This window comes from Pithys albifrons, chromosome 21 (assembly GCF_047495875.1).
Source record: "Pithys albifrons albifrons isolate INPA30051 chromosome 21, PitAlb_v1, whole genome shotgun sequence".
In the NCBI taxonomy this organism is placed as follows: Eukaryota; Metazoa; Chordata; class Aves; order Passeriformes; family Thamnophilidae; genus Pithys; species Pithys albifrons.
This window is the reverse complement of record NC_092478.1, coordinates 4,401,663-4,417,578: the sequence shown is the minus strand read 5'-3', so window position 1 is coordinate 4,417,578 and position 15,916 is coordinate 4,401,663. Positions and strand designations below refer to the sequence as shown.

At 45.1% G+C, this 15,916-nt stretch overlaps 1 protein-coding gene across 1 annotated transcript in view; it reads right to left on the bottom strand.

The window, feature by feature from the left end:
- The window catches only part of RABEP1 (rabaptin, RAB GTPase binding effector protein 1), a 47,920-nt gene extending 34,454 nt beyond the window's left edge, over positions 1 to 13,466 (bottom strand). The window contains exon 1 of the mRNA XM_071575335.1: positions 13,242 to 13,466. Coding sequence (XP_071431436.1) covers positions 13,242 to 13,275 — 34 coding nt within the window. The 5' untranslated portion in view covers positions 13,276 to 13,466. The remainder of the gene's footprint in view (positions 1 to 13,241) is intronic.
- Positions 13,467 to 15,916: the final 2,450 nt, after the last annotated feature.

The window sequence follows — 15,916 nt, the reverse complement described above, 5'->3', positions numbered from 1 at the left end:
CACACTTTGTTCTCTGTTAACTAAACATTCCCAGGCAAACTGCAGTCCCAACTCAATGCCATGTGTATCTGCAGATCCCACGGGGCAGAACTGAGCCTTTGCTGCATCCCATCTTTTATAGTGTCTTCTTACTTATTGCAGGAAATCAGTGACTGCAGGATTAAAAATATTCATCTTGGAGGCTACAAACATCCAGCCACATTACAAATATTCTATTAACATCAAGTGGAAGTTTGTGATATACTATTAAAGTCTGAAAGTAATGTTATTTTTCATGGTAGTTGAATGACAAACACATCTTTCCACTATAACTTGTATTCTCAGTGATTCCTATTCCTACTCTTTACTTTCTTTTTTTATGTTAAATACTACATGACATCCTACACTAAGAACTTTCAAGAAAAAGAAGAGCCACCACATTCAAAATAATTAAAATCTAAAGAACTTGAGGTGTTTGAATAAATAGGAAGATTCTCTTGTAATATACAATCAGGAATCACAGAATGGTTTGGGCTGGAAAGGAGTTTAAAGACCATCTCATTCCACCCCCTGCCATGGACAGGGGCACTTTCCACTACCCCAGGTTGCTCCAAGCCCCATCCAAGCCAGCCTTGAACACTTCCAGGGATGGGGCAGCCACAAGATGAGGACAAGAACAAAGGGAAGAATAAAATGGGTCCTTTAACTGGCCTAATTAAACCTGCACAGTAAACAGCCATACACAGTAGTATCTTCCCCAAAGTATGTTTATACAGCAAACATCTTTGTGCACTACTGCATGGAAAAAAAGCCAACAGCTGTTTCTCCTTCCCCATTTTTTTCCACTTCCGCTTCCCACTTTTTCTCCCTCTTCACAGCACTCACAACATGTTAACTCCTTCCCTGCTTTGTTACTGCCACCCTCGTCCTCTTTGCTGGGCACAACACCAGGCAGTTGCTGCTCTGGGGGCCAAACCTCAATGCCCTGCACTCAGGAAAGGGGAATCCCACACCTGAATTCCAGCTTTGATAAGCCCACCCATGGGACAGGCAATGCTGCTCACCTGCTCTACACACTCGGGTAACTTAAGTCTAGTTTTAAATTTATGCTTAGTTAAACATTATTTACACTGGACTGCAATGGAACAGTGCTCAGTCACATCAAGTATCACGGGAATGCACTTAATCATGTATGGCCACGCTGACAAAAGTGAGCTGGAATTTTTTCCCAGCAATTCATCTTTCCTTTGCCAAAAGCATCATTTCTTCCTAAGGACAGTTCCCTCCCTCCATCATTATGGCCTGAATATGGGAGAGGCTGAGGGAGCTGGGGGTGTTTAGCCTGGAGAAGAGGAGGCTCAGAGGTGACCTCAGCACTGTCTGGAACTGCCTGAAGGGAAGTTCTGGCCAGGTGGGGGTTGGTCTCTTCTCCCAGGCACTCAGCAATAGGACAAGGGGGCACGATGGGTTCAAGCTCTGCCAGGGGAAATTGAAGCTGGAGAGCAGAAAGAAATTCTTTGCAGAGAGAGTGCTCAGGCATTGGAATGGGCTGCCCAGAGAGGGGGTGGATTCCCCATCCCTGGAGGTTTTTAAGGTGAGCTTGGCCATGGCACTGAGTGCCATGATCTGGTAAAGGGACTGGAGTTGGACCAAGGGTTGGACTTGATGGTCTCGGAGGTCTTTTCCAACCCAATCCATTCTATGATTCTATGACTTTCCCTACATCCCTTACCAGCAGTGTCTGGCTCTTCCCTTTGAACCAGCACTGCCATCAGACCTCTCAGTTCTGTGCACACAATTTTCTCCACAGAAATCTCAACTTGATGCATGAGGGGTTTTCACTCAGTGTTAACTCTCCTTAATTTTTGCTGTTTGGTGTGTGTGGAGAACAATTCCTCCTAAAACTTCAGGAAAACACTGTTGGTTAGCACTTTTTCCAAGAAATTCAACCGTGCTTTGCGCTCCATCAGTTCCCTGAATAATTTAAATCAGGCAGCAGTGGATGAATCAGTGCTGGAGAAATCCACCGGACACCACCATAGATGGAGTCCTGTGCAAAGCATTTGGCTGCTTCCTGCTGCTGCCACCAGTGAACCTCCTCAGAAATGCAGGGTTGCTAAGCTTGAATGCATATCAGAGTATTTTAAAAGTCACCAGCAAGCTACAGTCTGGTGAACTTTGAATTCATCTACAGTGACACAAAATGGAGAGAACAGAGTTACCACTCTCATCACGATCATCAGCACTTTCCCTGCTCCCTCACTGCTTGCATTTTGTTCCCCTTCCTTGAATAATTTTTCTTTTTTATAACTGCTCTTTAGAGGAGGATCAATTTAAAAAAAAAAAAAAAACACTGCAGGAAAAAGCTCAGTGTCTCCTTGGGTTTATGAAGGAGGTTATTTACTCTCCAGGCTGTGAGCATTTACTCAGAGCAGTCACTGCTTGAGCAAACAATGTGATGGCAGCACAGAACTCAGGGGAGAAATACCCCAAAATTGGGCTGATTTCTCCAAAATGGTTCACAGCTTGTGCTGGATCACACCACTGCCAGCTCAAGGGCAGCCCAGGCAGATCTTCACTCCCTGCACTCACTTGATTCACTTGGCAAAGCTTTCTGAGCATCTCATAGAATTATAGAATGGATTGGGTTGGAAAAGACCTCCGAGATCATCAAGTCCAACCCTTCGTCCAACTCCAGTCCCTTTACCAGATCATGGCACTCAGTGCCACGGCCAAGCTCAGCTGAAAAACCTCCAGGGATGGGGAATCCACCCCCTCTCTGGGCAGCCCATTCCAATCCCTGAGCACTCTCTCTGCAAAGAATTTTTTTCTGCTCTCCAGCTTCAATTTCCCCTGGCAGAGCTTGAGCCCATCGTGTCCCCTTGTCCTATTGCTGAGTGCCTGGGAGAAGAGACCAACCCCCACCTGGCCAGAACTTCCCTTCAGCCATCTCAGCTTGAACAACTGAGCTGTCACACACGTCCCCATTCACCACACCCAGCACCCCCTGTCCTCCCTCAGCCTGTCCCACCTCATCACCTGCAGAGCTGAACACCAGAAGGGTTTGCAGCAGACACAGCAGCTCCTCCAGCCCCCAGTTCCCAGCACAGACCCCCATTCCCCTCCCACAGCAGCTTAAAGCAAGTCCCCAAAAATGTCAAGTCACTTCAGTCTCCCTGACCAGAACAGCACTGAAAACATGAATGAGTCTCCATATTTACACAGCAATGTTTCTGCCAAGTTTTTCCACACTACCACCTCTCAGCATTTGTGTGATATAACCAGAAAATCCAGAACAGGATTAAACTATTTCACATGGCAATTACACTTGACTCTGAGGTTTTCAGTGTATCTTGCCAGAAAAAGAAAATTCGAGGATACTGACTTAATAAACCATCAGAAATCTGCTGATGAAATAAGAGTATTTCAGATTGACACATATTTAGGCAGAGGTTCTGATATTCACTTCACTGCACAGGAGACCCCTTTACAATCTGTCACCCTGAACACCACTAATGTAACTGTTCTCTTAAAATGTAAACACTTCCTAAACACTCCCAGACAACAGACTCAGGACTGATTTTCTTTCAAGATACTTTAATTGCTGACTCATTTGCAGTGGGAGGGGAAAAACTCCCTGTGACTCCTTAGAATATGTTTATCACTTCACCTACAGATTTATTAAAGGCTGTCCTCTTCTAAGAAAAAAGTGGGAATAAAGTATGAGTCAACTCTCAGGTAAAAACACAACACAAAACAACCCTGCTGCATTGTTCTCTTTGATGAAGGAAGTTAATATATAAAAGAAAACCACCACATTAATTCAAAAATTCCCCCAGTTACCACTAGTCTGAGATCTCATGCTGTTTGTTACAGGACAAGAATTGAGGTGTAGCTCTGAGACCACCCCAAGCACTCTGATCCCAATTTCTGAGCAGAAAGAACAAATTAATGATGACACTTAAAAATCCAAAGGAAGGTAACAAAAGTGAAACATTCAATTAAGGGAGAATGAGGCAGAGAAAGCAAAAAAAGGAGTCAGTGCTTGTGAAATTTATATAGGCAATGGCTTCTGTACTTAACATCATTGTTACAGGTATGGGGGGACTGTCAGATAAAGCAAATCAGCATCTTTGAGGGCATTTTTTAAAGCTAAAATAATCAATAATAGCATGGAAACTCAGTCCCACAGGCACAGCTACCAGGCAGCACTACTGTGATTTACAGGTACCAGAAAAGCTTCAGAAAAAGCAGCAATTCATACCCAAGTTATGGATGTGAACAAGCACCACAAAAGGTAGTTAACACCAGATTTCTTTCCCCACTGTGTTTCTCTATCCCTTCCTACATAATTTGGCCACCCAAATTGGTAGATGGAGAATAAACTGGGGAAGGGAACAGGTAACAGCTTAGTTTGGAGGAATAGTAATTTGAAAATGTTAGTTGTTAGAAAAGCAGGCTGCAGGCAGGAAAACAAGGTGCCTTAGAGCAGTCACTTAAAGGATATAAATCTTAATAAATGGCCTGGAAAATATCGTTGCCAGATGTATTTATGGAGACACTGTGATGATAAATATAGTATGGCAAATAATAAAAGGTGATTAACATCTTTATTTGATAAGGAACAGGATGGAGTTCCTATCATTTGGAGTAAGGTTTCCACAGCAATTTAATAGGCTCCCTGAGAGCAACAGACTAGCACTCCCCCAAACCTCTCTAATCTATTTCTTGACAGAAAACACTGCCATGATTCTATATATTCATATTTTTCACTACCACTTGTCACCTAAATGAAGTCCTGAACAGATAAAAAGGAAGAAAATCCTCCTCCAGCATCAAATTTTTGAACCATTTCAAATATGCCAGGGGTATAAGCAACATAGCACAGGAAGACTTGCCTAAGCCTGCAGTTATGATCATCATAAATCAGTTTATGTACTGGTGGCCATGGGAAAAGGTAGCTCAGCACTCCCAGCTCACTGTGCCTGTTATCCCCACCATGCTGTGAGACCTTTGGGGCTGTGCAGGGACAGGGTCAGCAGAAAGTTGGGGGGGTGGGAGGGGACTGAGTCAAACAAACTTTCAGTCAAACCTGGTCCAAACCAGCCCACACTTATCACTTGGCTGAGCATAAACCAAGGGCCCATGTGGGCACCAAAACTGTGAAAAAACCTGAGAACTATATCCTTTGACACTCATATTACTACTGTGTGGCCTCCACCCTTCCTTTACACCAGCTCTAATACTCATAAGGTCTTTCACTAAATGAATTAAAGCAATTAATTCAGCAGTGAGTAGTTCCCAGCTGGGTGTCTGAGCTGAGCGGGCTCAGAGATGGGTCCACTGTGCAGAGCTGGCACAAAGGACATGATGGGAACAGGACTGTGGGAGCAGGAAGGGAGCAGGAACAGCCCTTTCAGCAGCAACCTTCTAGACTGGCTGAGCTGCAACATGAAACCACAGCCCATGGGCACAGCCTGATAACCAGGATAACCTGAGTGCAAGCCAAAGGAAACAGCCTGGCCTTCCTTCTGCCCCCCACTCTCCCTTGTGGCAGCTGGGATGGTGCAGTCATGCAGCAGAACTTACTTTTGAAGACTTGATGACTGACATTTTTAAGTGATAAATGACCATTCAGACCCTCCAGGGGAAGCTGACAAACTTAATCCATATCAGAAAGCAAATTCCAAAGCTCAGATTTTTCCCCCCAGTGTTTGTACACACTCAGGTTTTGAACAAATGCAACAGAAAGGGTGTCTCCAGTATAGATGGGTTTAGACTGGTACAAAAGCAAGAGCTCTGAGATAAAAATACATCAGAAAACATTTGTATTCCAGAATAAGGCTGGGCTCACATTTACTCTTACTTGAAAGCAAATTTGCTTGTACAAAACTGCTGTTAATTACCCCCTGTAATGTGTGATGTGCCACTACAACCCTTCCTGCTGGATCAGCAGCTCAAGGCAACACTCAGAACCCTCTGGAACATCAGGAGTTAACACACCACTGAGAGATTTAGCATCTTTATCTCCAGTTTCATCTAAAACTCAGCCAGAAGCTGTGAAGACCAGACAGACAGCTCTGATATTTTCACAGCTAGGAGCATCACTCAAGCACAGAATTCAGACTTTGGCTAATTGCTCTCCCATTAATTTCACACACATCTCCACACAGAGCACAAGGAAGAAGATATAAACAGACATAGCGAGCTGGCAATTAAGAAAACCTTACTTGAAACCAATCTTTAAAGGAAAATTTAAAATATGACATAAAGATGCCAGCTTGTCAGATGACTTCAACTAACAGAGCCAAATTTATGCTTCGTACTTCACCAGAATAAACCAAGTAACACCACAGATAAAATATATCAGAGGGATTTTGGCACAGGCTACTGTTAACTTAAGATGAATGTTCCAGTTCTTGTGTCTGAAGTCAATAGGAGTCTAATATGAACTCCAGTAGGCCTCAGGAAAGACAATTTCCCTAAAGGATACCAGACATGAAAATTTATTGGTTAAATTAATTATTGCTTGAGCAATAACTTCCAACACTCCTCTGTGTTTCTTCCGAGTAGATGAACCAATAACACTGAACAGGACTGTTTTCTACTCTGTGGTTGTATCTAAGTTACTGTTTCAAGTTACTGCTTTGGCTTTTTTTTAAAGCAACCAACGATGGTGTTGCCTCCTCCTTTTGCACTGATGAAGCAGAGATGAAAACAAACCATTTCTGTTACGATGGTGATCACCCATGAAAATACAGTTACCCCACCAAGGCACAAGTTGGGGGGTAAACAGTTACACATGGAAACACTGACAAAAAAGGTGAAGGGCTGGTTTGCCTTTGGTTTTGCATATTCCTCTCTTTTGTTGCCATTTAAGCAGCATTTCAAACCTTGTTGCTAAAAACATGTATTGACAAAAGATGCAGCACAAACCACACAGCCCCTGCAGGTCACTGGTGTGGGAACTCTGCCTTAATCGACAAAGCTGCTCTGCTTTGATCTCCAGCTAATCCCTCCCTCCCACCTCCATCCAGGCCTTTCCCTCTGGAGCACACACAGTTAATGCTTCCATTGTCTTCCAGTTATTGATTCTGATCCATTTTCTCATGTGTAACTTCTATTTGTTACTGTATTTTTGCTAAAAGACATTTTCAGAAACCACAAAATATAACAAGGAGATAAATATTAATAAAAGAAAAAAATCCCACCTGAATTTAAATTTCTTCTCGGTGTGACTCACCACAGTAAGGCAAGGTGCTTTTTGCTTGTTAAGTAACTGAAAACCAGGCTGCCTTTTTTTTTGTCTCTCCAAGATCTCAGTTATTTTTCAGTTTTTAACACTGCCAGACACACAAGACAAGACAGGACACTTGACTGCACACAGCAGATCACAGCACTCTGTGTTTCCTGCCTTGCTCTCTATTTATACCAACTTTCAGAACCCCTTCAATAGCCAAAAGATGGAACACTCATATTTTCTACCTTTCCAAGGGGCATAAGTTAACTTCCCACAAGCAATTTTTGCAACCTGTGAGGCATTTAATTGCTTTGGTTTATAAATAAAGATAGCAACATATTAAAGAATTAGATAAACAGATAATTAAAGTTCACTGCCTCAAAATTCTATAATCTGTTCTGTGAAAACACTCAGAACCTGAAGGGGTGAAAGGCAGAGGAGCAGTTGCTTTATTCCAAGGAGATCTTCCTTTCTTAGTAAGAGAACCTGGTGAGACCTTAAAGAAAGAAAAATGTATTTTAAAACCAGCAAACAAGGTAATACTCAACATAGCCAGGGAGCCCACGTTGTTTGGAAAAGAAAAGCCATTTTTCACAGAGGAAGTTTGTCCAGTCATGAGATTTTCTGCAGAAGAGGAAGAATGGAGGGATGGAGGAAATGGAGAACGAGGGTGTGATCCTGCAGAGCAGCCAAACCAAGGACAAGGGACATGGGACACCCACAGAGGCTGCAAAGGTTCTGAGGAGACCAGAGGACCTGCTGAAGAGCAGTGGTTGCCCAAGACAAGGTCAAATGACTGAGTGTTTGACCAGACAGAGAGGAAAATCCCAAACCCAAAGATCAAGCAAGGCCACATTTCTGCTGCTTCGCTGTGTGGGAGCAGAAATTGCCAGGGGAGATGGAAACATGACAGAGGGTGGTTCAAAAGCCTTATTTTTCCTCTTCATTGTATATGGAGGAGTCAGGCCTGGGAAGACAAGCACAGGACAGGGACAGGAAGGAGAGAAGCACCACCACAAGTCAGCTGAATGCCAAGGGGAATTGTGGCTGACAGAAGAGGACATGAATGGGAATAAATAAATAAATAAACACAATTCCTCATTCCATCCCCAGTCATGCTGCAGTTCTGCATTCTGAAGGCTCTCTGTAACAGAGCAACAGGACAGAAGTTTTATGAAGCAAAGCTCTTCCTTCTGGAAGACCCAGAAATATTAATCAAGGGTACATTATTTGCTTTTCTTCCCATGTCAATTTATATAAAAATATCAAATGACTTAAATTTCTCCAGAGATAATTCATCATCATGCTTAGCTGACTATACCAGGATGAAAATGCCACAGTGCTTACCCTATTTATAGAATAACTTGCAGAGGGCAGTACTCAGACACCACTAAATCAGACACCAAAACCAATTCTGAAAGTAAAACTTATGAATGACTCAGAAGCAGCAGAGTTTGGTGTGAGAGAAGTTCCTCTGAAATACACACACTCAGTGCCTTTCAGAGCAGCCTGGTTGGGAAGTGCTGCTTATCAGTGTTACCAGTTCTTATCTTGGGAGACTTCACTCACAGTAAAGTCATAACCTCATCCTCAAGCTTTTTCTTTTTCCTTTCTTTTTTAAGCTACATATTTGGTATTTTTTAAAAGAAAAGTATGTACTTAAAATACCTAAATTTAGTACAGAAAAGGGCACATCTGAGAAGCATTTTTAATAAAGTGCCTGGAGTGAAAGGCCAGCAAGTTTCTTATTCAACCACCAGCCATGATGAAGCCGATGGGACTTGGACCACTCCCACGCTGACAGACGTTGTTTGGTTTAGCTTCTTAAAAGTTTTTAAACAAAATTCCTTCTTCAATCACTTTCAAGGGAACACAGACAAACTAGTTCCACCCACCCAGGGCTATGGGAAAGCAGCTGAGCATCCAGAGGCATCAGGCCAGGGAGGGAAGAAAACACTAAGTTCATCTTCTCTGTGGCAATGGTGAAATGGCCAAGAAGCAACAAAAATAGGCACAGAATTTATATTTTCCACTGTTCTAAATGCAACAGAGTCAGTCCACAGGTTAAAGTATATTCATTGTGCCTTCAGGCAAATCCACAGGTGATGATAAAGATCAGGTCATGGTATTTTTCAAAACTAAAAAGAGAGGTTTGGGACTTGAGTTAAAGACCCTGAATGAGTATTATTTCCACTCCAAAGCAAACTGACCTGCTGAGTGGATCAAAACTTCCTTAAAAATTGTAACAGGTGGGAACTCGTATGTTCAAAGTGTCTATTTTGCTTTTGAAACCAAATTCCAGATTTATGTACGGAACTGACGTGGAAAAATACAGCCTGAAAAAGACTGTGAATGTTTGTAGGTTTTAATGAAATATATTTTTGCCATATAACTATTAAATAATAATAAACAAGGACCAAGCAAAATGAAAGTGAAGGAAGAAATTCTGGGCCTCTTGAAAGTTACTCCCCAAGAGAGAAGAGTCTGACATCTGACAGTTACATCACCACAGCAGAGCTGAACAGCCCTCACAGCCAGTCCCTCCCAACCACAGCCCGTCTGGAGATGAGTAACAGCATTTCTAGATACTTAAAGTCATTTACAAGTGATACACTTACAAGGAAAGTAACAGAAAACATAAAAACATCCGGGTTTGGTACTTCTTTACTAAGTGAATGGCTGTTCCCAACCCCAGCTCAGCCCCCGGGGCGTGAGAGGCACAGGGACAGCAGGACCCAGCCCCTTCTGGGAGCCTGGATTAGGGACACAGGGACACACTGCGGCTCCTGGTGCTGCTGGTGGCACCAAATCAATATGACAATGTCCTCCAACCTTCTAAATCCAGCCAAGCAGTTCTCTCCACAGAGAGCTGGCACAGCCTCCCAGCACAGACTCCACTTCCATGGCCTGAGCACAGGGGGAAGAACAAGTTGGTCCAATACTGGATCAATTCTTTCTGCAAATTCTTACTCAAATATCTGACAGACTCTGCCATTAACAGTTTGCCACTGAGCAATATCAATGGATATGCTAATTACCAGTCTGATTGTACTAATGGTTTAAGTTTAGTGCAGCAAGAGTTGAATAATTGCCATATCATTCTAATTCACTTTAGTATTGAATAATTCTTCAATACTGTGTTTTATGTTACTGCAGTTCCTTCAGTGAAGCATTTTTCAGATATTTTACTAAAGCCTGAACATTCTGACTGGGGAAAGCCATGCCAAACCATGTTGTTTGGTAACCTTATTTTCAGAGATTGCAAGCACCCAGATCCAAACTAATCCCAGAGGTTTGAATTTTGAGTATGACATTTAAAATAAAAAATATTTTGAAAAATAAGCCATTAGTGCTCTGGTCAAGCAATCTAGACAACACATATAAATTAAATCTCCCCCTAAAGCCCCCTAAAAGGGTCAGTAAACACACCTACTTGCAACACAGCTCAACCTCATGAGCCCACAGTTCACAGGACTCTGCACTTGGCCTCTCTGTGGTTCTTATCATATAGAAACTGTTACCCCACACAACGGATTAGAGGGTTATTAAGGTCTATACTAATCCAAAGTTCAACCCCAGAGTAGCACATGACGTGTATTCTTTTCCTGTTTCTTTGCACTATTCCTTCCCCTATTCTTGGGCCCATTTTCCTTTCAGTATTGACTTTAGAATAGAAGACAGACTCTATATTATATTCCTCTCATGTTGTTCCATATGTGATATTTCTACTCCAGGAGAAACAGGAGTTCTTTTATACTTGCTTTCCACAAAACAAATCATAGTTGATGTGCCTTGCATGAGTAAAGAATGCATAAGGTATTCATAATCAATATAAGTAATTATAAAAAGCCATTATTTTTCCTTAGGGGAACATACTAATCCAGTTCTATTGTGTCACATGTAATCTTAAATCAGAGGTTACACCACTCCTTTAAACAATAAATGCAATGCAGACAACTAAAAATATTAAATAATTCATTTCTTCAATTTTCTCCACATTAAATGGAGTTTCAAGGCAGAGTTTTGGCAAGTTACTTCCAAATAAAACCAACACAGATGAGAACAACAGGACAGTAATCAAAGTGGATAAAAAAGCCCCAAACTGGTCCTATTACTGCCAAAGGAGGATGGGGAAAGGAGCCATTTTAGGAGCTCTAATTCTTTAGTGTAAAATACAGTAACCTGTTTCAGAACCCACCCAACTTGCAGCCTGTTCCCCCTCCATGTGCCTTATTTACAGCATCCTCATCTCCCTACAGCAGGAGAAGGACAGCAATCCATACCTCCTACAAGCCAGACTTCTTCAACCTGTTACTAAACTGACTTGCACCTTTTTGCCTTAAAAATTCTACCCAACTTGGGTCTCCCAATCTCCTAATAAGACACAATCACCTTTCCTGGCCAAGAGGCAGCAAACATTTGTACTCTGAACATCTGTGGTCAGACAGTCTGCAGGAGCCAAGGAGAAATTTTGTTGGAAGTTGTCCTGCAGCTCTCAGAAGAACAGGCTGGAGAACAATAAACAATGGTTATTCACCAAAACTACAGAGAACAATCCATACCAACACTGACCTTAGCAGCTTGACAGTGAGGAAATCCACCTTGCCCCCCAAGAAAATCCACCTTGCCCCCCAAGAAAATCCAACTTTTGCCCCCCAAGAAAATTCAACTTTTGCCCTCAAGAAAATCAACCTTTTGCCACCAAGAAAATCAACCTTGCCCCCAGTGCTCTGGAAGGCTGAGCAAGCAATCACTGACCTTAAAGGAAAAAAAACCCCAATCGAAGCATCTTCATCATTAAAACCTTTAAAAGGCAGCCTGAAATCCTGAAACCCCAAGGATAAGTGCTTTCTCATGTAACTCAACAATAAAAAAAATCACCCATATAACTCTCTAGATTTGCATAATTAAGAATACATCACTGCCCTTTGCTAGCAGAGTGTTTTCCCAAGAAAACTCAACTAGAAGAGGAGAGGTCTGGCCCAGTCCCATGGCTGTGGAAGCACCAATCCTTCAGGATTCTGCACATCTCTCCAGTTCTCTTCTATCTACATTATGACCAGGCTCCACTTCCATTTCTTTCTTCCCCACCCCTTCCCACACATCCCACACACTGAGCACCAGACCTTCCATCCCACCTGCCCAGCTAAGCAATACCTACAGGCTTTTTTGATGTGCACACAGTTCTGGAACCTATTCCACGCCAAAAAAACATCTAAAACTCCTCCTGAACCCGCAAGAAATAACCTTCTCACAACAAAAGCCTTGGTGGAAAGCTTAGCTCCCTTCTGCACAGGTAGATACACCACCTCGAGAGAAGACATGTCATTTCCTTTGTCCTCCCCAGCACAGCAACGACCTGTCCACACCGAGCACCCCCTGAGCCTGCCCAGGTGCCCTCCCGAACACGCCCCACCATCACCTGCGGCGGCCAAACCCCCCCGGGCCGGGTCAGCTCCATCCCCGGGGCCGATCAGTCCCATCCCCGGGGCCAGGTCAGTCCCGTTCCCCGAGCCCGATCAATCCCATCCCTCGGGCCCGATCAGTCCCGTTCCCCAGCCGGGTCAGTCCCATCCCTCGGGCCCGATCAGTCCCGTTCCCCAGCCGGGTCAGTCCCATCCCTCGGGCCCGATCAGTCCCGTTTCCCAGCCGGGTCAGTCCCATCCCTAAGCCAGGTCAGTTCCATCCCTCGGGCCGGGTCAGTCCCATCCCGGCTCAGCCCCAACCCCGGGCCGGCTCAGTCTCATCCCCACCCGGACACCTCTCCCTAGCAGGGCGGGGAGGCCTCTTAGCCCGCACACCGGGGCTGCGCTGCCCTTCCCCAGCATCCATCCCCCCGCGCTGCGGGCGCCGCCCTCGCCCCACATTCACAGCCCCCAAACCACCTGCGCTGCTCCTCCCCAGCCAGGCCTTCCCAGGGCGCTCCCGGCTCCCTCCCTCCCTCCCGGGCCAGGCCGCCGCCCCCGCCCCGCGGCCGGCGCGGCTCGCAGGCCAGCTCGGTGCTGCGCAGGCCTCTCCGTACCGTCGGCCGGAGCGCTGGGGCCCGGCTGGGCCATGGCGGGGCCGGGCCGGGCTGGGCTGGGCTGGGCGGGCTGGGCCGCCGCGGCCTCCTCCGGGCGGGCCCGCTACGCCACGGGCAGCAGCGACACAGGAGCGGCCGGGCCGGGCCGCCGCCTCCTCCGCCTCATCGTGACAGCGGCGGCCGGAGCGGGAGGGAGGGACGGCGGGGAGGAGGAGGAGGAGAAGCGGCAGCGGGAGGAGGAGGAGCAGGAGGAGCCTCGCGCAGGCGCCACGGGGAGAGGAAAAAGAGGAGAGCGGCTGGAGAGGGGAGGGAGCGGCGGTGAGAACACGGACGGGAGAGGGACTGGGAGAGGAGACAGGGACTGAGGTCAGGGACGGGGACCGGAGAGAGGGGACAGGGAAAGGGACTGGCACTGGCACTGGTGACCGCGACTGGGAGATGGAACAGGGAGACGGACTGAGGACAGGGACTGAGACTGGGGACGGGGAAAGGGACAGGGACTGGGAACCGGGCCTGGGCCTGGGCCATGGAATAGGGACAGGGACGGGGGACAGGGAGAGGGACTGGGATAGGGACTGGGGTTGGGGACAGGGAAAGGGACTGGCACTGGGGACGGGGACTGGGAGATGGGACAGGAGACAAGGGGTTGGGATCAGGGACAGGGATTTGGGAATAGGGACTGAGGACAGGGAAAGGTAGAGGGTCCAGGGGCAGGGTGAGGGTGGCCGTGGCCTGTCCAGGGTCCCCACCCAAGTCCCCTCAGCACCAGGCCAGGGACACATCCCGGCTCTGCAGCCTGAAAACATCATTAGTGTTCGTTATTCATTAAATAGGTTTAACCAACACCAACAGACACTGCTCTGCTCCACAGTCACAGGATCACAGGTCGCAAAAGACTGGTGAGATCATCATGTCCCGTGTTAACTGATGACCACCCTGACACCCAGAGCAGTCCAGGAGTTCCTTGATGTGACAACCCACCTGTAAGGGGAAGGAAACACCTAAGATTCAGTTTGAAGCCATTCCCCCTTGTCCTGTTACTCCATGCCCTTGTAAAAAGTCCCTCCACATCTTTCTTGTAGGCTCCCTTCAGGTTCTGGGAGGCTGCAATTAGGTCACCCCTAATGATCACAGAAGCTTTGTATTCACAGGAGGTGAGGCTAGTAAAATACAGAGGTAATCCTTTTAGTTTTGAGTGGTACAAGATACTACTGTTTTATTTGATAGCTAAGCCAATTCTACAAAACCCAGAGTCTTTAAGAAGATAAACTAAATTTCTTGCAAGGCCAAGTGTGCATCTGGTGTGAATCCAGTGGAAAGGGGCTGATGTGTGGGAAACAAGGCTGTTATCACAGAATCAAAATGGAGATCAGAAAGAGCCTCTGGACTGGACTGTTCCCCAAGGCTGTTGTTTTACTGGTCACAAAGAAGTTTGATTCCACTGAGCCCTGAATGGTGGGAGTTTGCAGTGAATTACAGGCCCTGCTCCCCAGGGTTGTTGAACTCATAAACCACCCTGTGCTTAATTCAGTTAATCCAAGAAAGCTGAGTAACAAGGTGGATTTGGGAAGGAGCTTTGTGTGTTGCTAAGACTAAAATCCACTGCACTCATTTAGGGAGGGAATTGCAGAGCTGAGGACCCTCTGCCTCAGCAAGGGAGAGAACTCATTTCATCCATCCCAAGTGACTCTACCTGTTGGTGTTACAGAGTGCAGAGTTTGGCAACAGTCTCCAGTGGGCAAACCATGAAATGACATCCCCTTTAGATGAGTGCAACAAGAGTAGTTCAAATGTGGAGAGCAGACCCATAAGCAGAATAAAATGTGTGTTCTTAACTTCAGGAGAAGCCCAGGGAAGGAGAAGTTGCACACACCTTTAAGAAGGTACTCAGTGCTGCAGGACAGGGAGTCTTGGCCTCATTCAAAAGACAAGTAACAGCCTTGTCCTTCTTGCAAAAAGAGAAGAGGAAAACCAGATTTTACTGCTTGCACTTTATTTCAGTTTATTTCTACTTTTGCCAGAGTTTTTCTACTGTTTTTCTCACTTTTTAAATTTGTTTAAAATAATGTGTTCAGAGTTTCCTAATTTTTAAATGTTTATTTTCCTTCTGGTGAGCTTGATGGGTCATTAACATTAAATATGAGTTCTGCAGCTATGAGTGTTTGTAGGCTTTGGTCCTTTCTCTGTAATATAAAGCATTTGGAGAAAATTTACATTCATCTAAGTATTACCATAAAGAGGTTGGTTAAAAATCCCAAACCAGTCATGCTCTTTGCTTCAAAAGTTTTTCTGGAATGCAAGGAATCCAGTCTGGAACAATTACATTATTTCAATGGTAACTTCTTAGCGAACCCTGGAATAGTTTATGTGGTTAAAAACTTTTTCAAGAGCAATTGAAAAATTATGTTATCCCATCTATTGCTTAAAGGATTCCATGTGGTACAGTTCTTTGAGTATATGGGAAGAAAATGAGGCCAAAAATGAAAATTTGGCAGGCAAAAATCCAAGTGCTTGCATTGGCCCTAAATCCAGATATATGTACATTAATGATCTCATTTGAAAGATGTCTATATTAAGATCTGAAAGCTCTCTGTGTTCCCAAGGGACAGGCTCATTGAATATTGTGATGTACCATGAAACTAAACAGTTCCTCTTACTTCAAAGTAACCAAGGAT